At 46.4% G+C, this 22,072-nt stretch overlaps 1 protein-coding gene across 2 annotated transcripts in view; it reads left to right on the top strand.

The window, feature by feature from the left end:
* Nucleotides 1-12,272, top strand: part of GNG4 (G protein subunit gamma 4) — a 71,172-nt gene extending 58,900 nt beyond the window's left edge. For both annotated transcript variants that reach the window (XM_028481788.2, XM_024115739.3), the window contains one exon: nt 8,580-12,272. In XM_028481788.2, the coding sequence (XP_028337589.1) occupies nt 8,580-8,708 (129 nt within the window). In that variant the 3' untranslated portion in view covers nt 8,709-12,272. The remainder of the gene's footprint in view (nt 1-8,579) is intronic.
* The last annotated feature ends 9,800 nt before the right edge of the window (nt 12,273-22,072 follow it).

Genomic DNA, 22,072 nt, shown 5'->3' with positions numbered 1-22,072 from the left:
CAGGGGACACGGGTTCGAGCCCTGGTCCGGGAAGATCCCACATGCCGCGGAGCAACTAAGCCCGTGCGCCACAACTACTGAGTCCACGTGCCACAGCTACTGAAGCCCGCGTGCCTAGAGCCCGTGCTCCGCAACAAGAGAAGCCACTGCAATGAGAAGCCCACGTGCAGCAATGAAGAGTAGCCCCCGCTCGACGCAACTAGAGAAAAGCCTGCGCGCAGCAACGAAGATGCAATGCAGCCAAAAATAAATAAACAAATTTATTTAAAACAAAAAAACAAAAAAACGTGAAGAGTGCATCCCACTTCAAGAGGACGTTTTGGGTGGAGGCACCACAGGCATCAAATTGCCCTGATCATTTCTGAGAAATGACTTCATGTCTATGGCTCAAACACCCTTCCCACCCTACAAGAAAGTAGCCAAGTGAATAATGAAATAATAACACACTGTATGTGTAATAGCATCTGTCATATCATTTAGCCACAAACCACCAGGTATTGCTATTCCCGTTTACAGGAGTGGAAACTGAATGCCCGGATGACACAGCTCAGCAGTGCTGAGTGCAGCTCTGTCAGGGACGTTGCTTTTTGACTCACAACCCCATGCTTCCTCTCTAAGAGATGCTGTTGCTTTTCTAGAATCCCTAGAGCTAGAACCTGCTTGTTATGTTCATCTTTCACCCCTACGTCAGCCCCAGAAACCTCTTGAGTAACTCACTAGTTTCTGTCACCAAATAAATTACTCTTTTGGCGAACTTGCAAAATGACTGAATTATGGCTTCCTTTGTGGGAAATTGAGATATATCAAAGCTAAGAGGTGGTCAGAGTCATACAGGACACATAGCAACCTGTTGTAAGTGTTTGGTTAAGTCAAGGTCCAGGGTAGACCTGGGTCAGTCATTCTAAACAAGCTGAGAGCTTTGCGGTTCAGGTGGTGAAGACCATGTAATGACAAGCTCTTACTTAGATTAACTTGGAGATATTAAAACTCTCTTTCAAGCATCTTAGAATTACCTCTTAATGTGCAATCAACTTTTGATGTGGAAAAAAACCTTTATGCTGGTGATAAGAAACAGCAGCTAATCCTCTCTTCTGGACATTTGACTTCAGAATTCAGAGAGGGACTCCCTGTTATATTATTCATTTATTCACACGTATCTCCCAACCCCTCTGATTTCCTCTGGGAATAACCTTACTCCCAACTAGATGCGATTTGTGGCCTAGAACCCAATGATTGAGAATTATCTGTATTGATCTGGGTCAATACAAAATAGTTGCTGGGAACCACTGGAAGCCAAATGTCTGCTATAACAGAATACCATAGACTAGGTAGCTTAAACAGCAGAAATTCATTTTGCACAGCTCTGTAGGCTGGGAAGTCTGAGACCAGGGTGCCGGCATGGTCAGGTTCTGGTGAGGGCTCTCTTCCTGAGTTACAGATGGCCACCTTCTTGCTATGACCTCACATGGAAGGGAGAGAGAGAGAGAGAGAGACTCTCTCTCATGTCTCTCATAAGGGCACTAATCCTGTTACCGACCAGGGTTCTTGGCCTCCTTAATCAATAGAAATTGATCAGAGGACAGACAAGAAATTCAGGCAAGGCTTTATTGGGGGCCCTGCTGCAGCTGGCGGGTGGGGGTGAGAGCAAGTAACAGGTTCCCTTGCTTGCTTGCTTGTTTGCTCCCTGAGGCAGGGGGCGAGCTTGTTACTTATATGGGATGAGGGTAGGGGCAGGCCCAGGGGTCGGGCTGGAGGGGCGGCTTAGGTGGTTTGCCCACCCCTTGGTGGTGCTGTGTGCAGGGGGCGTGCACAGTACCCTGCTTTTGCTCCTGACACCCTTTTTTCTGCTCCCGGCTCTGCAGAAGTGGCAGTTGGGTTTTTGGTCTTTCTGTATCTTTTAGTCCATAATTTTCCCCAACTGCACTTTGTACAGTTATTTTTAGTCCCTTATAGTTTCTCTGTTGCTTGGAGAGATGTTTGTACAGATGCAAACATTCAGCAAAGGGTCCTAGGTCCCAGGCCTGTCTCAATCCCATTCATGAGGGTTCAACCCTCATGACCTAATTACCTACCAAAAGCCCCACCTCCAGATATCATCACATTGGAGACTTAGGCTTCAACATGTGAATTTGGGGATGGGGGTGGGAGGACAGACACATTCAGCCCATAGCATAATAATTTGGAAGTATCTTGAGAATGCCCTTAAAAACTGGTATGTTGATCTCAAATACTCGCCAGCATTAGAAGAAAGAAAAAATTCACAAGGATTCACCCTGTAGTGTTAGCTCAGGACTTAGAGGTGAGCCATAAACCTGTGATGTCCTCAGGATTCTACTAGGGATAAACGGCGTATGATTTCTTCTGTTGGAGTGTGTATCAAGTTTGACCTTGTGAGAGATACCATGGCACAATGGGGGCTGCAACCTGGCTGTGCTCTTGACTGTAATCCTGCTTTGTTTTCTTGGGGTGGAGGGAGGAACAGGCAGAGCCATCAAGGATGATTGTAATTGATTCCAAGTAGTATTGTTAAATGCACCAGGACTGCTGAGAAATAGGTGTGAGTCGCTCCACTTTAGATGCAAAGGATAAATGCAGTGGGTGTCACAGCCAGAATAGTAATTATGTCATCTGCCTTGTCCAGGAATGTGATTTAGTAATTGCAACATTTTCTCCCCATCATTGAAGCTTGTAATTATAGTGCAACTAACAGGATTATGTGCTAACTTGGGCTGTTTCAATCACCTCTTTTATTCTGCAATGTAATGGTAAAATTCCACAGTTGTTCCCAGGCTGCTGATTCTTTTCAACATCTGTTATCTTGTAACTCTTAACAGAGCTCAATACTAAGGAGAGGAGGCAAAAATTCTCTGGGCATTTCATAACAGAGGCCTTTAGGCAGAGCAGACTTCAGGCTTGATGAGAAAGCATAAACAGTAAGGGAGTTTCACATTTCCAACCAGAATAAAATTTTCCCTTTGAAAGTGAGTCGTCTATTTTATGTTTCAAAGATGGCAGATGTTTCTGGGATATGGTGAAGTCTGCAAGCCATATTTTATATGCACTGAAGGAAACTTTCAACCATAAAAATCAATCTAGGGCTGATTAAGGAAACCCTCCCTTTCAATCTAAGGAGCAGATTTAGGTTAATTAATGCCTGGATACTAAACTGTGTGTTAGGATGTCACCTTTCATGTGGAAGGCTCATTAAGATGTTCATTAAGGGACTTCCCTGGTGGCTCAGTGGTTAAGAATACGCCTGCCAATGCAGGGACACGTGTTCGAACCCTGGTCCGGGAAGATCCCACATACCGCGGAGCAGCTAACCCCGTGAGCCACAACTACTGAGCCTGCGCTCTAGGGCCCGCGAGCCACAACTGCTGAGCCCGCGAGCCACAACTACTGAAGCCCGTGAGCCTAGAGCCCGTGCTGCGCATCAGGAGAAGCCATGGCAAGGAGAAGCCCGTGCACCACAATGAAGAGTAGCCCCCGCTCGCCGCAACTAGAGAAAGCCCGCGCGCAGCAACGAAGACCCCACGCGCTCAAAAATAAATAATTTTTAAAAACCTATATAAATAAATATTTTTAAAAAAACCTATAAAAGTGTTCATTACATGTATGTATCTTTTCATATCCCATTACAACAAACTTCAGGGGTTATCCAAGATACTTTGGCTATACAGGAATAAAGGGACCTTAGACACTGCATGAAATAAAGCTGATAGCAAAGGTGGAAAAAGTTGGAAAACTCCCTTTTATTGTAAGATGACTTACACGCTCGTATACCGTACTGTACAGTGTTCTTAATAATCTGAGTGCATCTAGGAAGCTGAAATTGCGTGGAGCCAACCCAGAGCCACACATTTGGTCTTAAACTGGGCGCCAATTACTGGATGCTAAGACTGACTTGATTGCAATTTCATTCCTGTTGCACAGGTGCATGGATGGAACTCTGCAATCCAGAGGCGTGCAGTTATAACTAAGCAAACACATCTGTGATCCTAAAATAACAACAACAACAAAAGGAGGCAATCTAAGAACAGCTTGTTTTCTTGAAAGAAAAATTGTGGCATCAAGTGCAGTGTCACCGTTGGAGGTGACAGAAAAATCCCTAAATTAAACCTGCTTGGAGCTAGCGAGGCCAGACTTAACAACATGGTTTTCAGGGTGTCGTAGACACGGGGCTGGGAGGGGAGCAAATACACAGCTGTGAGACCGGAAGGAGACCCAGCCCCATCTCGCCTCCGCGGGCGTCCCCCAACGCCCCATTTTTTGGAACCCTCTCCTCCCATGTCCCGGCCTGATGGTTGGCGATGCAGCGCCCCCTCGCGGTTGCTCCCGGGAAATTACACTCGTCAAATCCACCGACGATGGATGGATGTTGACAAGCATCTGAACATGTAAACTGATCAAGGGGAAGGAAGCTGTAATGTTGGGATTGGTTGTTAGCAAGCCAACCTCGGACCAGCTGGATCGTGTTGTTAGTAGGTAAACTGAGGCGCACTAAAACTTTTGAAGAGTTTATTTAGGCATACGTGGAGTCGAATCCGGCAACGCCAAACCAAAGGTAGTTAGCCGTCCACCGACAGGCATAGGGCAAGGGGTTTATAGAGAAGATGCCGAAGCAGAGCAGCTATTAGGTATAGCTTAAGCGGTTGCCTTAGGTGGGAAGACTTAGCTGGCTGGCTGTGATTGGTCTTAAGTTTCACTTTCTCAAATTCTCAGGCTTCTTGGTTTTGGTTAGTTTACGAAGGCGACTAAGGAGTTAGAGCCAACTCAGTGTAATAGCATCCTTGTTTAATTCTCTAACAGCGTGTAATGTAGGTCACAGCCTAGAGGCAGGAGTCTCAGGGTGACACTGGCAGCGTCCATCCAGTCACTCCCCAGGGCACGGGGAGAGAAAGCCAGTCCCAGCTGAGGACACTCACCTGTTAGGGTTTCCTTGGCAAGACTGTCCCTGGATTAAACAACTGACCTGAGAAACTTTAGTTGCAAGACTCTTCTCCTACTGGTCACGTGAGTTCCCAGGTAGCTGGTCTACAAGGAGAGTGTGCTGGCCCAGCAGACGAGAACCTTCCAGGCCACCTTACAGTTAAAGTTTTCATGAGCAGTTGATCAGGCAGCTGCTGCAGCATTTAGCCTCTGGGGCCAGACTGCTTACCTTCAAGTTCTGGTCCTCTCTCTTACTAGTTGTATGACCTTGGGCAAATTTCTTAACTTTCATGCATCAGTTTCCTCATCTGTAAAGCGGCTTTAAGAATAGTACTTAGAAGAATTAAATGAGGTCATACATAGGATGGTGCATTTGGCACAGGGCCTGGCACATAATAAGCACTCAGTAAATGTTAGCTATTGTTTTTTATTTTTTGCGGTACGCGGGCCTCTCACTGCTGTGGCCTCTCCCGTTGCGGAGCACAGTTTTATTTTTTGCGGTACCCGGGCCTCTCACTGCTGTGGCCTCTCCCGTTGCGGAGCACAGGCTCCGGACGCGCAGGCCCAGCGGCCATGGCTCACAGGGCCCAGCCGCTCCGCGGCATATGGGATCTTCCCGGACCGGGGCACGAACCCATGTCCCCTGCATCGGCAGGCGGACTCTCAACCACTGCGCCACCAGGGAAGCCCCCTAGCTATTGTTTTTATTAATGGTTTTATACAGCTGTCTCTTGAACTCGTTTAATATGGATCTGCCACAGGAGATGAGCCATTCTTGGCATGCCAGAAAATCGTGTTTCTGGGTTCAGATGGCTGGGACCAGCCTCTGGATAAAGGAGGCAGGTTGACCAAGGTAACTGCCCCTGTGTGGAAGTGGATGGGGTACTCAGACACCCTTGTCTCCCTGCCCTTGTTCATGGCCCTGCAGTGGTGTGCAGCTATTCTCCTGTGATGTTTTAGCACATACTGATTATTCTAGTGACTTTATAATTTTTTAGTCTTCTCAGTTAGATCTTTAGAGGACAAAAATCCTGCCTTATTTTTCCCCCTATGCCCTCTCAATTAGCTAAAAGATGGACACTCAGTAAATACTTCCCAGATGAGGTGATAAGGTTTATAGAGAATTCAGAACAAATGGAAGCATGTCCCGAAAAATGAAATAGATGGGGAAAATGAAAACTAGAAAACTAGAGAGGGGATGTTAAGACATTCTTAAATGAACCATCTGGAAGAGCTCACTGAAGTCAGAGCTAAGAGGACAGGTGGCTGTTAGGGGAAGAAGGTCCCAAGACGGCTGCCCTCTTGTGTGTGCTGGCCTGGGCAGCAGTGTAGACCAGTTCGCAGTGGTTGCCAGAGAAGCCACTGGATGACTTCCGTGGTCACCCTAACAAGGTGGCCACGGAGAAGACCCCATGCCTCTCTGGGCCCTGGGAGAAGCCTGGAATTGAGAGTAGGGGATCGTGACTAAGGCAGTCAGGGGAGAGCACTTGGCTTTGGATCAGAAGGTGGAAGTAAGCGTGCTGTGTGCCGAGCTCCGTCTCTCGGCTCCATGCCCATGTGCTCACTCTGTGATTCTGGTTCTCTTGTGTGTCCATCACAGCTTTGTGGGCTTCAGAGTCAGCTTCCCTGCTCATGTGCTCTAGTCCCATGTGATGGCTTCACAGGCCCCCTGCAGGCCTATATTTGTGGCCTCACCTGACACACCTGTATGTGTGTCCTGTAAATCACTGCAAACTTCACTCTCATTCAACCCAACATCCATTTATTTAGGATCTTAAATATTGCCGTGGTGCTATTAGAGCTCGAATTATAGACTGTTTAGAGTAAACAGGATCTTGGAGATTTCTAACTCACCCAGTCTTACAAATGAAGAAACTAAAACTCAGAGAGTTTGAGTTACTTACCCAAGGTCACACAGCCATCTTGGGGGCAGAGATGAATGGGGAAGCCTGATGCTCCATTCCACACTCCCAACAAATGTAGACTTTGTCAGCATTTAGTTTGACTCATTGGCTCAACTTGTAGTTGTTTCATTCAAAGGAAAAATTCATTACATATCTCTACTGGAATTATTTGTAGGATTCCAGGCACTGCTAAAATAGATAGGTCTGGGCTGGAAATCAGAAGAAGAACTTCGGTAAAATTTTGGAAGACAGACCAGTTTTTAAAACCTGATGGAAGGTGTATGGCTTGTACGTACTGGGGCTTTCAAACATTTTCCATTCACTTGTGGAGTGCTTTTTCATTCTGGAGAAGATATAGACATTGAATGTACAAAAAGGATTAACTTTGCCTGCTATATACTTACCCTGGCCTGTAGCCTCTAATAAGCACAAGCTAACGGGCAGGATGTTAATTCACAGACCCCTCATTTGCCAGACACGTGACACAGACCACGGGCAATATGAGCTTCCTCTTAGCGGATCCTTCTCGGCACCTGGCCTTCTCCCAGCAACTCCTCCCCTGGAACTCCTGGAGTTGAGCTGGGGGATAGTTTGATCCACAGTTGCCAGGTGTCAGGAGGCTTCAGATAAGCCTGGAAGGAAAATGGAAAGGGTGTTCTGGTCAGGAGCAACTGTCTCCTCAAGGGAGTGGCCATTCCAAGTTCAACACGTGCTTATATGTGCGTTCTATATAATATGCTTATGATCTGTGTTCTGTCGAGGAGGAATAAGTGGCTGTGTTGGTCACGAGAGTGGATTGCAATAAAACAATGAATAATAACTACAGTCACACTGGCTTGGCTTGAGCCAGCACTCGGCTATATCCGTCTAGAAATGGTTTCGCAGAGTAATGGTGAGGCTACTGGCCTGGAGCTTCCACTTATCCCTCAGTTGAGAGTAGGATGAGGCTGTCTGGACCTTCCTGCTGGCCCCTCATTCCCCTGTCGGTATTGATCTACTCTACCACCAGGCGACATCTCTTTGTGTTACCTAGCCTACGCTCGTACCGCTTGATGCACAGCAGGCCAGTAAATCGAGAGATGAGGTGTTGGGGCATGGAAGAGTGACTTTATTCAGAAAGCCAGCAGACCAAGAAGATGGTGGACTACTGTCCCAAAGAACCATCTTCCCTGGAGTGAGAATTCAGGCTTCTTTTATACTAAAGGGGCAGGTGGGGTGGCTGGTTGTTGCAGACTTCTTCATGTAGGAATCTTTTGTTTTTGCACCTGTCCCCATAGGGCAGGTCACGGTGTTCCTATAAACCTCCAACAAGACAACTGTTGTCCTCTGTTCTGCAACTTCTTATCTCTATAGGAATGGAAAGGTGTTTTACCGTTAAAGGTCAGAGCTTTAAGAATAGGCTCTCCTGTATATTTCAGGCTATAGGCAACATTTTTTTTACAGAAGGTGCAGAGCCAGCATGAACTAAGCACAGGAAACAGAGCACAAGGGTTAGAGCTAAAGGAACAGATCCAATATGGAGTCAGGTTTGTTCTTCTCTGCTACATTTCCTTGGAAGCATGTTTCAAAACCTGTCTCCTCTGGGTTTGCACAAGTCCACTCGCCAGGCCACGGAATGGCCTTGTCGTTGGTGGTGCACACGACACAGCCTGTCCTTGCGCTTGTCCACTCTCCAAATGGACACCTCTGCCTCGGACCCACCGTGAACCAGCCTCTAACCCTGCACCTGTGCTGTGTCCCCCCCAGGTCTCCCAGGCAGCAGCGGACCTCCTGGCCTACTGTGAAGCTCACGTGCGGGAGGACCCTCTCATCATTCCAGTGCCTGCGTCAGAAAACCCCTTCCGAGAGAAGAAGTTCTTTTGTACCATCCTCTGACTCCGTTTGCTATGAAAACGTCTCCTTTTCTGTCCGTAAAATCCCTTGTAGAGACCGCGCATGCTCATAGCTTTAGGGAGCTCCGCCCACCCCCACCCCCGCCCAACCAGGATGGCCCAGGCCTGTCTCCTCTTTTCATTGGTTTTCTTCACTGCACTCTATTTCACTTTTTCTTTTCATTTTCATGTTATTTTCATTATTAGGAAAGGAAATAGACATTTTTGTAGCCAAATAACAAATGTGCCAAGTAAAAATAAGCATGGGTTTAAGGGCTTAAATTTTTAAAATATCAATTCCCAAGTTTACATAGGTCAAGTGTATACATTTCAGTGGGTAATTTATTGAGAAGAGATAATTTATTGAGAAGAGAAAACAATCCCCCATTTGTGATCATTCAGCGTCAAATTAGATCATTTTGACCAACTGAAGTATATGGGTAAAGTATCCATCTCTTTTCCTGGAGAAAGCAGTTCTGGAAGTTCTCTATTTCCTGTTTTTCTGTCATCCTATTTAAAGAAGAAATAACCTACATCATCGGGTGGTTTTCTAAACGTGGGTCATCCTGGGGCCTTGTGGCCCAGCCCCGGATGGAGGGTCCAGACCCCTGTTTCCCACTGATTGTCATTGATCCCTTTGGATGTGGTCCTTCTACAAATGTAGGTGTTGGGTGGATGTTGGAGTGAGCTTTACTGTAAATGTCACACCATTACATCTGTTTATGTGCGCCAGCCAGGCGGGCCAGGGGCACATGTCTTCTCTCCAAATGCCACCTTATCCTTCTCCCTCCTATTCTGGCTCCTGCTCTGCATGGGCTGCATTAATAAGGGCCTGTCCTGGGGACTTCCCTGGCAGTCCAGAGGTTAGGACTCTGTGTGTCCACTGCAGGGGGCCCGGGTTCGATCCCTGGTTGGGGAACTAAGATCCCACAAGTTGTGTGGCGTGGCCAAAAAATAATAATAATAAAAATAAGGGCCTGTTCTGGGCATAGCACTGGGTCCTGTGGGGTTTCACCAGGGTGGCTCCTGCCCCAGAGGAGTGAGTGAGGGCCAGCAGCTCACCACGTAGCATCCACTGATCAGAGCATTCACACGTATCCACTTATTTAATGCTCCAACAATAAATAAATGCCGTGAGAGTATGTCTGTTCTAAAGAGAGGGAAACTGAGGCACAAAAAGACCATGCTTCAGTGGTCAGTAGTTTCCCCGAGGTTATAGATAGTGAGCCAGAAGACTGGGACCTGAGCCCCTGAGCTCCACTGCCTTCCAGGCCTACCTGTTTGCAGGCAGGTGGGTAGACCTGCAGACAACCTGAGCCACGTGCCACAAAGCACCGTTACTGGGGTCCGCTCAGCAGCACACTTCTCTTCCCATCTTCGCCAGGAGCAGGCGTGTTGGGCCCGTATTCTGGCAGCTTATGCAAGATGAAACGTGGCTGCTGCCATGGAAGGCTAGGTGGCTCTCGATTTTTCTGAGACAAACTTGCAAGCCCCACCTCAAACAAACTCCTACCACCCCGGATGAAGGAAGGGGATAAACCACAGGGGCAGAGAGCACTCTGTCCAAGTATGTCCTGTTCCATGTGTTTGGAAACTGTCTCCCTTCCTGGCCCTGGCAGTGGCTTCACTGTAGGGCAAAGCCATTGTGTGCCTGGACCCTGCACGGTGGGGATAATGGTAGTTACTCCTGCCTTTCTGTCTAGGACAGAGGGAGGTGCTACATAGATGAAAGCTCTGATTATCATTTAAAAGAAATGTGCTAAATGCCAGGCTATAGTATCGGGAAGAATGCATGACTTCAGAGATCCATGGTTCAGTTGGAGGAATCATGTGAAACCGCCTACAAAGAGGCAAACGTAATTTTCAGATCCATTAATGACTTGCTGCCCTCATAAATGGTTTTAGTACATTTTTATTCTTTGCTTCTTTTGTTGAAACCCATTCTTTGTCTCATGAAAGCTCCCTGATAATAACACTGTTGTTAGGAAGCTGTGTGCTCAAAGTATAGCAGAATTGTATGCTGTCTGTGATAATAGGATTTCCAATCCTCCTCTATTTTGGTTTATGACCAGGATCTCTTTATTCTGCGGTCCACATCAACATCATTAACCTGATAAAGCAAAGCACAATCCATAAAAGCACATCAGAGAAGCTGGGAAAGGGGGACAGCACGGAAACTGGCTAAATCAGGTCAAGAAAGTAATGTGTTCCTCTTCGTCTTCACCAAACTTTCTCCTCTTTGTTTTCACTTCCAACATCCCTCTATATTCTGCCTCCACTTTTTCCCTCATTTTCCGTCTCCTCCTCTCTTCCTTGCATCCCTCCATGAGATGCTTTTTGTCCTTTTACTACACCTTTTCCTTCCAAACCTATGGCGTTTTGTGTGGCTTGCCCCTTTTAACGTATCCCTGAACTCATTGCTGCCCTTAAAGGCAAGTTCGTGAACATGCGCTGTGAGAAATGCAAACATGTGGATGAGCCCCTCCCCCCCAGCAATCGCCGGGAGCTGATGAAGCTGCCTGTAGCGGGCAGTTGTCATATGGTGTTTCTAGCTTGGCTGTCCAGCACCTGACCCCTTTCCTAAAGGGGGAAATCGTGAAATCACCCCTGTGTATAAATGTAGGGATGCAGTGCCCCCAGCACAGTGGATGCTGAAGTGGGGCGGTCTTCTCTGTCTCTCAGGTGCATCCCCTTTTCCAGCACCAGACCGGCCAGTGACCCAGGGTGAACCCCTTGGACTCCCATGCTTGGGATTGTGAGCTTGGTGCAAGTGACGCAGAAATTAAGGGATGCTGAGATTCGTTTCATGGGAGCTGTGGCGGTCCAGGGGTGGCAGTGGTCCAGCAGGGGAAGTGTCTAGGATTGGCAGGCTGCAGGGGTGGTGTGTCCACTGGTAGTAATGTCCAGGGATGGCAGAGTCCTGAGCAGACCGTTTCTGCTTCGTTTCTTGGCCCCCACCCATCTTCCCAGGTCTCCTTTCTAGCTTTCTGTCAATTCTGTGAGCCGCCAAGCTCCATCCTATAAATTCCTCATTCTTCTGTGAAACAGCTTGGGTTGAATGTACATACCATATGACCTAAAAACTCCACTTCTCTACCCAACAGAAATGTGTACGTATATTCACCAAAAGAAATGTACTAGAATGTTCACAGAAGCACTGTTCATAATAACCCTGAACTGGAAAGTACCCAAATGCCCATGTTGAATGGATAAATTATGGTATACTTGCACAGTGAAGTCCTACACAGCAAGGAGAAGGGGTGCTCCTGCAGCCACCCACACGGCACCATGTAAGTCTCATGAGAGGAGGCAAGTTCGTACTGTATGGTTCCATTTATATCAAATGTGAAACCCGGCAAAGTTCACCTCTGCTGTTGCAAGTAGGGATATGAGTTCCTTTTGGGGGGATGGTAACCGGAAGGGCACAAGGGAGATTCTCGGACCTTCTGTTCCTTGATCGGGTTGCTGGTCACCTGGGCGTATCTAGTTTGTGAAAATCCTTCGAGCCGTACACTTGCGGTTTGTGCCCTTTTCTGTATGGATGTTGTACTTCAATAAAAAAGTTGGTTTTGTGCCTAGCAATGGAGAATCCTACGGTTATTTTTTGGCACTTTGCTCAACTTTTTACTCCTGTTTAGGTATAACATCATTAGTGGGGCATTTAAGTGTATTTAACAACATTCTGAAATACGAAATACTTGTAATCCACAGCTCTCTGGACAGAGAATAGCTCTCAGCACAACGCAGACAGTTGCCTATGAATGGGGCATGTGAGTGCCGTGCGTGGAATCTGTGTCTTTGGGGAGAACGGTGAGAAATCCTCCTGGGATTTCCCACTCGGCTCAGCCTCTGTCAGTGAGGCCGGTGACCTACCCTGAGCCTCTCCTGGCCTTCTGACCACTGGAATGAATGGCCGGCCACAAAAACCTATTATCAGACACCACCTCTGGGGGAAGGAGCTGCTACAGGCACCAGTTGGCTTTGTGATGATGCATCTTCTGAATGCAACCCAGTCTCCCAAATACACTGAAGCAAACATGGCTCCCTCAACTCTGCTCCCACCTACGGGGGCACTGGGCCTCCTTCCAAACCTCTGACTGAGTCCGAGGTCCCACAGGGCTGTCTCCTTGGCTCTCAGCTCCCAGGTGGCCTCAGCATTCTCCTTCTTGCAGCTCTGAAACGTTGGATCCCAGGGTGATCACAGAGTGGCTTCATGCTGGGACTCCTGCTACATGCATCCACAGGTCTTACCTTGGATTCTGAGCGCCAGGCCCACGGAACTCAACAGTGAGTCTGAATTGTCAGCAGCCTCCCTCCGAGGGAGCCGTGGGAGGCGAGCAAACCAAAGGTCAGACGGAATTTTGTTCTGATGACTTCCAATTTGACATGAAACTAATGATAACAAGTAGTGTTTGGGGGAATTCCCTGGAGGTCCAGTGGTTAGGACTCAGCACTCTCACTCGTGTGGCCCTGGTTCAATCCCTGGTCAGGGAACGAAGATCCCACAAGACGAGCAACAAGGCCAAGACAACAACAACGAAAACAAAAACACAAAACAACTAGTGTTTTGACCTGAGAAGAACATGGTTGTCATAGATTAGACAGAACTGACCTACACCTCCATCTCCTTCAGTTCTTCAGGGTGGCGTGAAGACACCAGTTTTTATGGAGGACCCAAACGATGCTCTCCACTCCGCCCCATGCTTCAGCTCCATCTCTCGGGGGCACGCCACTCTGCCCTCCCTGGGACACACAGCCAGAGCAGCAAGGGTGGAGGATAAGCTGGGTGTCTGCCCAGTTTCAGTGTTTCTGGAGGTACGTGTGGATGAGCTGGTCACACCTGACAAGCCCTCCAGTTTCTAATAAAACCCTTACACTTGATTCTGCATTAGCTGTAAATAAGTTACTGACTTGTAAGATGTTCCGGCCCGTGCATGGTGGCTAGCCAAATGCTGGAGTTATTGTGACCACTTGCCTTTAAAATGGATAAACAACAAGGTCCTGCTGGATAGCACAGGGAACTGTACTTATGATAAGTACATAACCTATGACAAACCATAATGGAAAAGACTGTGAAAAAGAAGGTACATATATGTATAACTGAGTCACTCTGCTGTACAGCAGAAAGTAACACAACATTGCAAATCAAATATACTTCAATAAAATAAATTTAAAGAAAAAAGAGATTTCCCCAGTGACACAGAGTGGCCTCCGAGGCCCCGCCAGCTCTGGCCCTACTTCTCACCAGAGTCACTTTCACACCTCACTCCCCGCAAAACCCTGTACTCCATCCACACTGGCCGTTATTCAAATGTACCTCACTAGCCCTGTTCCCTGCTGCCACAGGATCTTTGCATCTGCTGCTTCCTTGGCCTAGCACGTTCCTCATTCCTCTCTTGGCCAGGTCGACTTATTTTTCAGATCTCAACTCCGAAGGTGCAAGCCTTCCCTGAACTCTCTGACCAAGTCAAATCTGTTTATACGTTCTTCCTGTGCTGTGAAGCCATCTGTCATTGCTGCAGTTTTACATTTGTACAAGTGATCGCTCAGTGCCCATCTGCCTCCCTGACTATGCTGTCAACGCCACGAAGGCAGAGGTTTTATCCCCTGCACCTAACATATCACCTGGCACGTGACGGGCACCCGATAAGTATTATCCCAATGAATGAGTGCAAGTCACTACCAGTCCCCTTTGTGACCCTGAGCGCTTCTCCTTAGAGGTTCTCATAAGCGGCAAAGCAGTGCGGATGAGCCCTCAGAAAACGCTGAAATAGTAACTAAGGGAAGGACCGAGGGAAACCGTTATTTGTTGAGTGCTTACACGTGGATCATTTATTGCAAAGAAAAAAATGTACTCAGCCAAGGAGTTCACGTTCTAACCCTCACAACAGTTGTGTTGTAAGATTAATTATCCTCATTCTGGAGATGTATATTCCTCAAATGTAAATGAGGAAGCTGAGTTCAAATTAAGTAACTCGCCCAAGATCAGACAAGTACTAAGTGACTGGACTTGAATCCCAATCAGTCCTCCTGACTTACCACCGCTATAGCGCCTGTAGTTAAATCAAGGAGTCTAAGAGCCAAAAGGTTTTCATATCCTCCACTCCACATTTTTTTTTAAAAAGCTACTTGGAAGCCAGGGAGAATGCTCTTGACTTTATAGTATGATTATGCTTTCTGGCCATTTAAAAACCATAAAGCACCTGCATGCTGTAAACCCACCTTCACGCTGTGCAGCTGAACACTGGTTTAATTGTAATTCAGGCCAGGGGAGGGCTGCTCCTGGGTAAGTGATGAAAGAACAGCTTGAAGAGGAAAGAAACATTGTCCCGTGAAGCATGAAGGGAACATTAGTCAGCTTAGTTCATGCCTAATGCCCATTGTTTGGAGTTAGGGGGTATTGAAGTGTTTCTGTGACAAAAGTGACCTATTGTTACCATGGCCAGGTCTGTGCATAAGTACTAGTTCTCTGACTTTTCCTTCCAAAGCATTTGGAAAATTCTTATCATTTACTTGGAGCTTTTACATTTGTTATATTCTCTCTTTTTGTTTTTAAGTTAAATTAAACTTCATTTAACTCAATTTTATGTAGAAACCAATCCCCAGGCGGAATATAAGAAACCATTGCCCCTGATGAAGCCATTGTAGTTGATGCCACTTGTATAAAACCTTGTTTTCTGATCAAATAAGTTATTGTTTCATCTTAGCCCTGCCTGGTCTCTTTTTTTTTATATAATTTTTTTAAATTTTTAATTTATTTTTGGCTGTGTTGGGTCTTCGTTTCTGTGCGAGGGCTTTCTCTAGTTGTGGCAAGCGGGGGCCACTCTTCATCGCGGTGCGTGGGCCTCTCACTATCGCGGCCTCTGTTGTTGCGGAGCACAGGCTCCAGACACGCAGGCTCAGCAGTTGTGGCTCACCGGCCCAGTTGCTCCGCAGCATGTGGGATCCTCCCTGACCAGGGCTCGAACCCGCGTCCCCTGCACCGGCAGGCAGATTCTCAACCACTGCGCCACCAGGGAAGCCCCCTGCCTGGTCTCATACTCAGAAGTACAGGTCGGCATCAGCATATCTTGCTGCAGTGAAAATTACATGCGAACAAGAAAATGCAAGAAGAAAGGAGAGGCCCCACTTGGTCAACAAATAATGATTGAACCAGGAGGTATTTGGGAGACAAACAAAAAAACAAACACACACACACACACACACACACACACACAACAGTGCCAAGGAGCCTGGGTCATGGAGTCAGAGGAACTCAGGTTCAAATCCTGGCTCTGCTACTAACTAGCTCGGCCACTGCTCTGAGCTTTCATTTCCTCATCTAGTAAAATGAGCGAGCAACACCTATTTCAGAGGAATTCAGTGGAATAACGTAAGTATTTAGCATTGCCTGGGACATAACACATGCTCAATAAATAGGAACTGACTGTATATATCTTTTATTATTGTGGAAACAAAACCGGCTTCAGAACTTAAAATAGGGCTTTGTCATTTACTGTGGAAACAAGACCAGTTTCAGTACTTAAAATAAGACTTTGTCATTTACCAAAGATGCACCAAAGGAAGGAGAGAAGGTAAAATTTACCAACCAGTAGCTGAGCACCCATCATACTCCAGTACCTTGATACATCAAAATTCCTGGCTTTTTTATACATAAATACAACATAGGAGGCTCATATTCTAGGAACAGCCTTGTGGAGAAGGGGCCTCATGGCAGACAGGGAAGGTGGACCTTGTGATAATGACCAGTGGAGCAGGTGGTCAAGCCTATAGCTGTAAGTTTGCAAACTTCAGAATTGGTATTTAAAAAGGCAATAATAATATTTATCTGAAGGAGGTCAAAATATTTGCTTGGTAAAACATACAGGGTCCCTGAGGGACCACCGTATTCACCCAAGGAAGTAAACCATTAAGGGTCTCTCTGATGGCTAGAACTTTCTAACTATAACCAGGTAGTGCTGTCTTTGTGTGGTGAGCTGATTTTTCTCTGTTATCTTCTCCTGGTTTCTTTTCTTTTTTTTTTTTGGCGGTACGCGGGCCTCTCGCTGTTGCGGCCGCTCCCGTTGCAGAGCACAGGCTCCGGACGCGCAGGCTCAGCGGCCATGGCTCACGGGCCCAGCCGCTCCGCGGCATGTGGGATCCTCCCGGACCGGGGCACGAACCCACGTCCCCTGCATCGGCAGGTGGACTCTCAAGCACTGCACCACCAGGGAAGCCCCCATTTTCAATTTTTATTTTTTGGCTTGCAAAATGTTTTATTTATTTAAAAAATTTTTTCCATTTTCAAATTTTTATATAGAACTTACCAGGTGCCAATCCACCTTCTAAGCACTTTGCAAGTATCACTTTCTAGCTCCTCTTAACAATCCTTAGAGTACTATGATTATGCCCATTTTAAAGATGGCAAATTGAGGTACAAAGAAGTGGAGTGACTGTCTTGTCAGCTGAGTAGGAACAGGCAAAGCTGGAACCCAGGAAGTTTAGTGCCAGAGTACATGCTTTAACCATTTTGCTATACTGCCCTTTAGAGTAAGTGGGAAATATTGATAGTCGATACCCAAGGGTTCAAATGAAAATAGTGGGCAGCTGAACAGGGGTCAGAGGCTGCAAGTGATGCTGAAGAATCCAAGCAGGTGGTCAGTCATCATGGGGGATAGGAGACATGGGGGCAGGGAACACATATGCCTTCAGATAGCTGGGAGAAAGCCACAGGGCAGATCACAGGGCCAAGCTCCAGTTGTTATGGGTCTGGTTAGTGTAAGATCCGGATTCATGCAATGTCTGGAGAACTAAAATTTGCCAGAAAAGAATTTGGGGTAGAGACCACAGTAGAAGCCTAGTCCTGCAAATTGGGACACACCAGAGGCAAGAGAACTCAGGCCTGGGGACCCCAGGGCAGAAGCCTCATGAGCAGAAGACACGTTCAGAAGAACGTTCAGTGGACATGTTCAGAAGAACGTCACAGATTTCAGCCAGGTGACAGGTACTGTTTTCCAAGTCGGCCTCATCAGGACGGAATGGGGATAAAAATCTACACATGAGGGCAAGGCTACTTGAGCACAGATGGGAACTGACTGTATGGGACTCAGGAAGCCCAACTCTGGGGACCAGAAAAAGCAGGAGGAGGGAAAAGTAGGAGAAAAACTTTTCCGGGGGCGGCCAACATCCTCTGGGAATGTCCTTTCCTGCCTATGGAGAAGGAGACACCTATTTATATTAATTATCCTGAAACTTACTGCTGAAGCCGGACTCAACTCCACTAACAGAGAAAGGCTTGGAAAAGGTTTACTGCTACAAGACAAAGGATTCCGAGAAGCAAGCAAGGTTGACACCAGAGTATCTTGAAAGAGATGGAAACAGGATTCCATGTCCTCTAAATGCCGTTATCTTTCTCCATGTTGACATCTGGCATTTTGTAAACATCATACAAGCAGGCTATATTTTTTTTTTGAAGAGGGGCACTGTTTGAAGAGATGAACTTCTAAGCATCTTGGTTGAAGAGTTCTCCAATACAAAGTATCCTGGGTGCAGAATCTATAATGATTTTGTGATGATCGACTCTCCATGAATAACACTTTCTTCCTATAATGCAAATGCTGATAAAGTTAAATTAAGATAAACATTTTCCAGTAATCATGAAAACTAAGAGAAAATAAGTTCCCCCAAATCTACTGAGGATAAATGAAGGATTCATTTAAGATAACATTGAACTTAAGCTTTGCTAGTAGAATATTTATATTTAAATACACATATATGGGCTTCCCTGGTGGCGCAGTGGTTGAGAGTCCGCCTGCCGATTCAGGGGACACGGGTTCGTGCCCCGGTCCGGGAAGATCCCACGTGCCGCGGAGCGGCTGGGCCCGTGAGCCATGGCCGCTGAGCCTGCGCGTCCGGAGCCTGTGCTCCACAATGGGAGAGGCCACAACAGTGAGAGGCCCACGTACCGCAAAAAAACAAAACAAAACACATATGTGATTAATTCATTAGTGATCAGTCAGATATTTATAATATATATTTTTAGCCCTCAGATAACAGCAATACATTACCAAGAGTTTATTTGCTCACCAAAGTCTTGACTAACTTGTATATAATTAATGTGAATTATCAGCACATGTTTTACTTCAACACAGCTATTTCCATTTTTTAGAACACGTTTGTTTACTGAACTACCAAATGCTGTAATAAACTATCTTTAGAGCCTTTGCTTTAATTGGGAGAAAAAGATAGAAATTCCAAAGAAGAAATTCTTTCTAACAGCTAGCCAAAGGAAATGTGTATAACAAAAGTAATCAATGCTAGACTTAGAAAAATTCTAATTTTATAATCATCAGTGTCTGCCTCATAAACATTAGACCACACATTTTCTATAAATTATGAGCTAGTTGTTTTAAGGCACTAATTAATCTAAGTGATTTTTAAAAAATGTACCAATGTATGTGCTGGATCTGGCTGGTACAGTGTTTGAAGTAATGGCAGAAAGGCTCTGGACCATGTAAAATGGGAGAAACACCCAGAGCAGCTCACAATTATTGAGTATTTGCCAGCACAAGTAATCATATTTAACTCAGCTCTCCCAGAATTCTCCATGATGTATTCACCGTTACTACTCCTATTTTACAGATGTGGAAACTGAGCAGGGGTGAGCTGGTATATGGCGATAAGCAGGTTAGGGAAGGGGGCAGGTACCGATCTGCAGCATTTGCCGATTTCCATGGTGTAAATGCTTCCCTCAAGGCTGATGTCAAGTTACCAACATGACATCAACAGGCTTGCAATGTTCCTGAAAATTGAACAATTGGCTGTCATTAGCCAATCAAGTCACTTGCTCAAGTTCACAGGACAGAATCAGTAAATGGAAGAGCTGTGATTTGAACCCAGGAAGTCTGACTTCAGACTATGTTCTCAACCACTATGTTAGCTTTTTTTAGAACGAATAATTCACAAGGGTAAAAAGAAGACAGGAAAAGGACCCCACTGTCCCCAGAGCTGCACCTGAGCCACATGCATAATCAGGAGTAAATAAGTGTCTAACGGCTCTAACTGTAGACTTCAGTAAGAAAAAGTAGATTGTATAATGTAATGAACTCTCAGAGGAAGAAAAATTGACAAATTGGATAGCCCTTAAGTGTGAAGAGATGCTGTATCTTTTGGTTCTATTTTTTCATAAAAATGCCCCATTCCAGAGAGATCCTTAGATGGTGGGGCAGACAATGAAGCTGCCTTTATTTGTGGAGTTGCCACAAATTCCTTTAACCTCTAAGAAATGGAACACAATCAGCAGCTCTCAGCAGACACCTCCCAGGGCAATGTTCTGGAGCTTTCTTCTCGCTAGTCCCCACTCTTCATTCCTGTCAGAGGTTTTATGGAATATCTTGGGAAACATAAAAGGCATTGTTTCCCCAAATCAGCTTATGAAGGGCATATACAGGCACACCTCAGGGATATTGTGGGTTGGGTCCCAGACCACTGCAATAAAGCAAGTCACACGAATATTTTGGTTTCTCAGTACAAATAAAAGTTATATTTACAGTATACTGTAGTCTATTAAGTGTGCAATAGCATTATGTCTAAAAAAAGTGTACATACCTTAGTAAAAAAATAACGCTGTTGGAAAAATAGCACGGATAGACTTGCTCAACGCCAGATTGCCATAAACCCTCAATTTGTAAAAAAACAAAAACAAATTCAAAAAAAGGCAATATCTGCAAAGCGGAATAACGTGAAACACAATAACTGAGGTATGCCTATATTCGCCACATTTTTATTTACTATCTACTATGCACTTTGTAGCTTGGCACTCAAACGGCAAAGACAGGTAAGATTCCTTTTCTTTATGAGTTTCAGGCCAAAATGGTTTGTAGGCTGTCATGGGCAGGGCTGTTGACGGGGGAGGGGAGGGGGGAGGGGGAGGGAAGAGGAGGGGGAGGGGGAGGGGAAGGGGTGGGATCATGTAGGAGATCAAGATCAAGATCCCCATTTTAAGGAGTTAGGAAGGGGGGATTGTATACCCTGAGATCCAGAAAGAGACTCAGGTTTTGTGACGCCTAACTAAGGCTTATACACCTCGGCAGACCCACTTTTAAGAAAAGGAATACCAGCTTACAGATTAGGTACAAGGGCTTGGCACAGACCTTGAAGCTTCAGCTTCATTAGCTTCATGGTCAATGCTCCATTTCTGCTAAGACTTGAAAAATAAGTAGGAATTTGCCAGGCGAAAGAGCTGTAGGAACAGAGAGCTGGCCAAGGATCCGACAAACGCAGAAACAAAAGTCCGGGGTGGGAGGGTGGTCTGGGAGCTCCAGGCAGTTTTGGAGCCCTGGACGAGGAGTTAGAAGTGGCCAACGGGGACCTGAGAGAGGGTGGTGATGAGGGGTCAGGTAAACCGAGGCAGGGAGTGTTAACTTTTCGCGGAGAGCAACAGTTTGGGGAAGGGGTGTGACAAGGTCTGATTTGCATTTTTGTTGTTGTTTTTCGGATTTGCATTTTGGACCCTCACGGCCACCACAGTAAGGGGAGAGGATTGAAAATCATGTGATTATTCCCTCCCCTGACCTGACCTCCATTTTCTCTATCCTCCTCCTAAGTTGATCTTTGTTAACACAGGAGCTGAGTATCCTCGGAGCCGGGCACATGGACCCATGCTGGACCACGTGACCCTCCAGGTGGCCCTGTGCTCACACTTCCTCAAGGAGCTGAGAATACTCTTACCTGGAGGAAGCAGGTGGATGGAAAGTGGAGAGAGAAAGGAGCAGTGCTCGGGACCTTCTCCAGGTGTTTCCCATGTTTGGGGAGGGGTGCAGGAGGAGGTCTGCAGCCAGGATGCTCGGTAGGGGGTGCGCATGCGCAGAGTTTCCGTAATGCTATTTCCTACCTGCCTGGCGTGCGACCTTCTTCCGGGCCTCAGAGGCCGAGGTGGTTTCCGGATGGAGTCTAGTACTTGCAAATCAAAGACAAACCCCGGAGCAAGATGGACAATGAGGGTTGTCTCAAGGGTATCAGCGGAGATGCCAAAAAAGATCCAAAGGACCTTGAAAGGAGACAAGCGGGAGACACTGGAAGGTAGGAATTAGTTGTACCCAACATGGGGAACTTTAGAGCCGAGAATCCCTGTGTGTGTGTGTGTGTGTGTGTGTGTGTGAAAACACAACGTGGGCTTCCCTGGTGTTGCAGTGGTTAAGAATCCCGCGCACCGCAACGAAGAGTAGCCCCCGCTCACCGCAACTAGAGAAAGCCCACGCACAGTAACGAAGACCCAACGCAGCCAAAAATAAATAAATAATTTTTAAAAAAATATGTAAGTTTACCCTTTTCACAGTTTTTAAGTATTCACTGCAGTATGCTATATGCACATTGTTGTACAACAGATCT

This window comes from Physeter macrocephalus, chromosome 20, assembly GCF_002837175.3.
Source record: "Physeter macrocephalus isolate SW-GA chromosome 20, ASM283717v5, whole genome shotgun sequence".
NCBI lineage: Eukaryota > Metazoa > Chordata > Mammalia > Artiodactyla > Physeteridae > Physeter > Physeter macrocephalus.
Note: the sequence above shows the minus strand (reverse complement) of the source record. Positions and strands in the feature narration are given on the sequence as shown.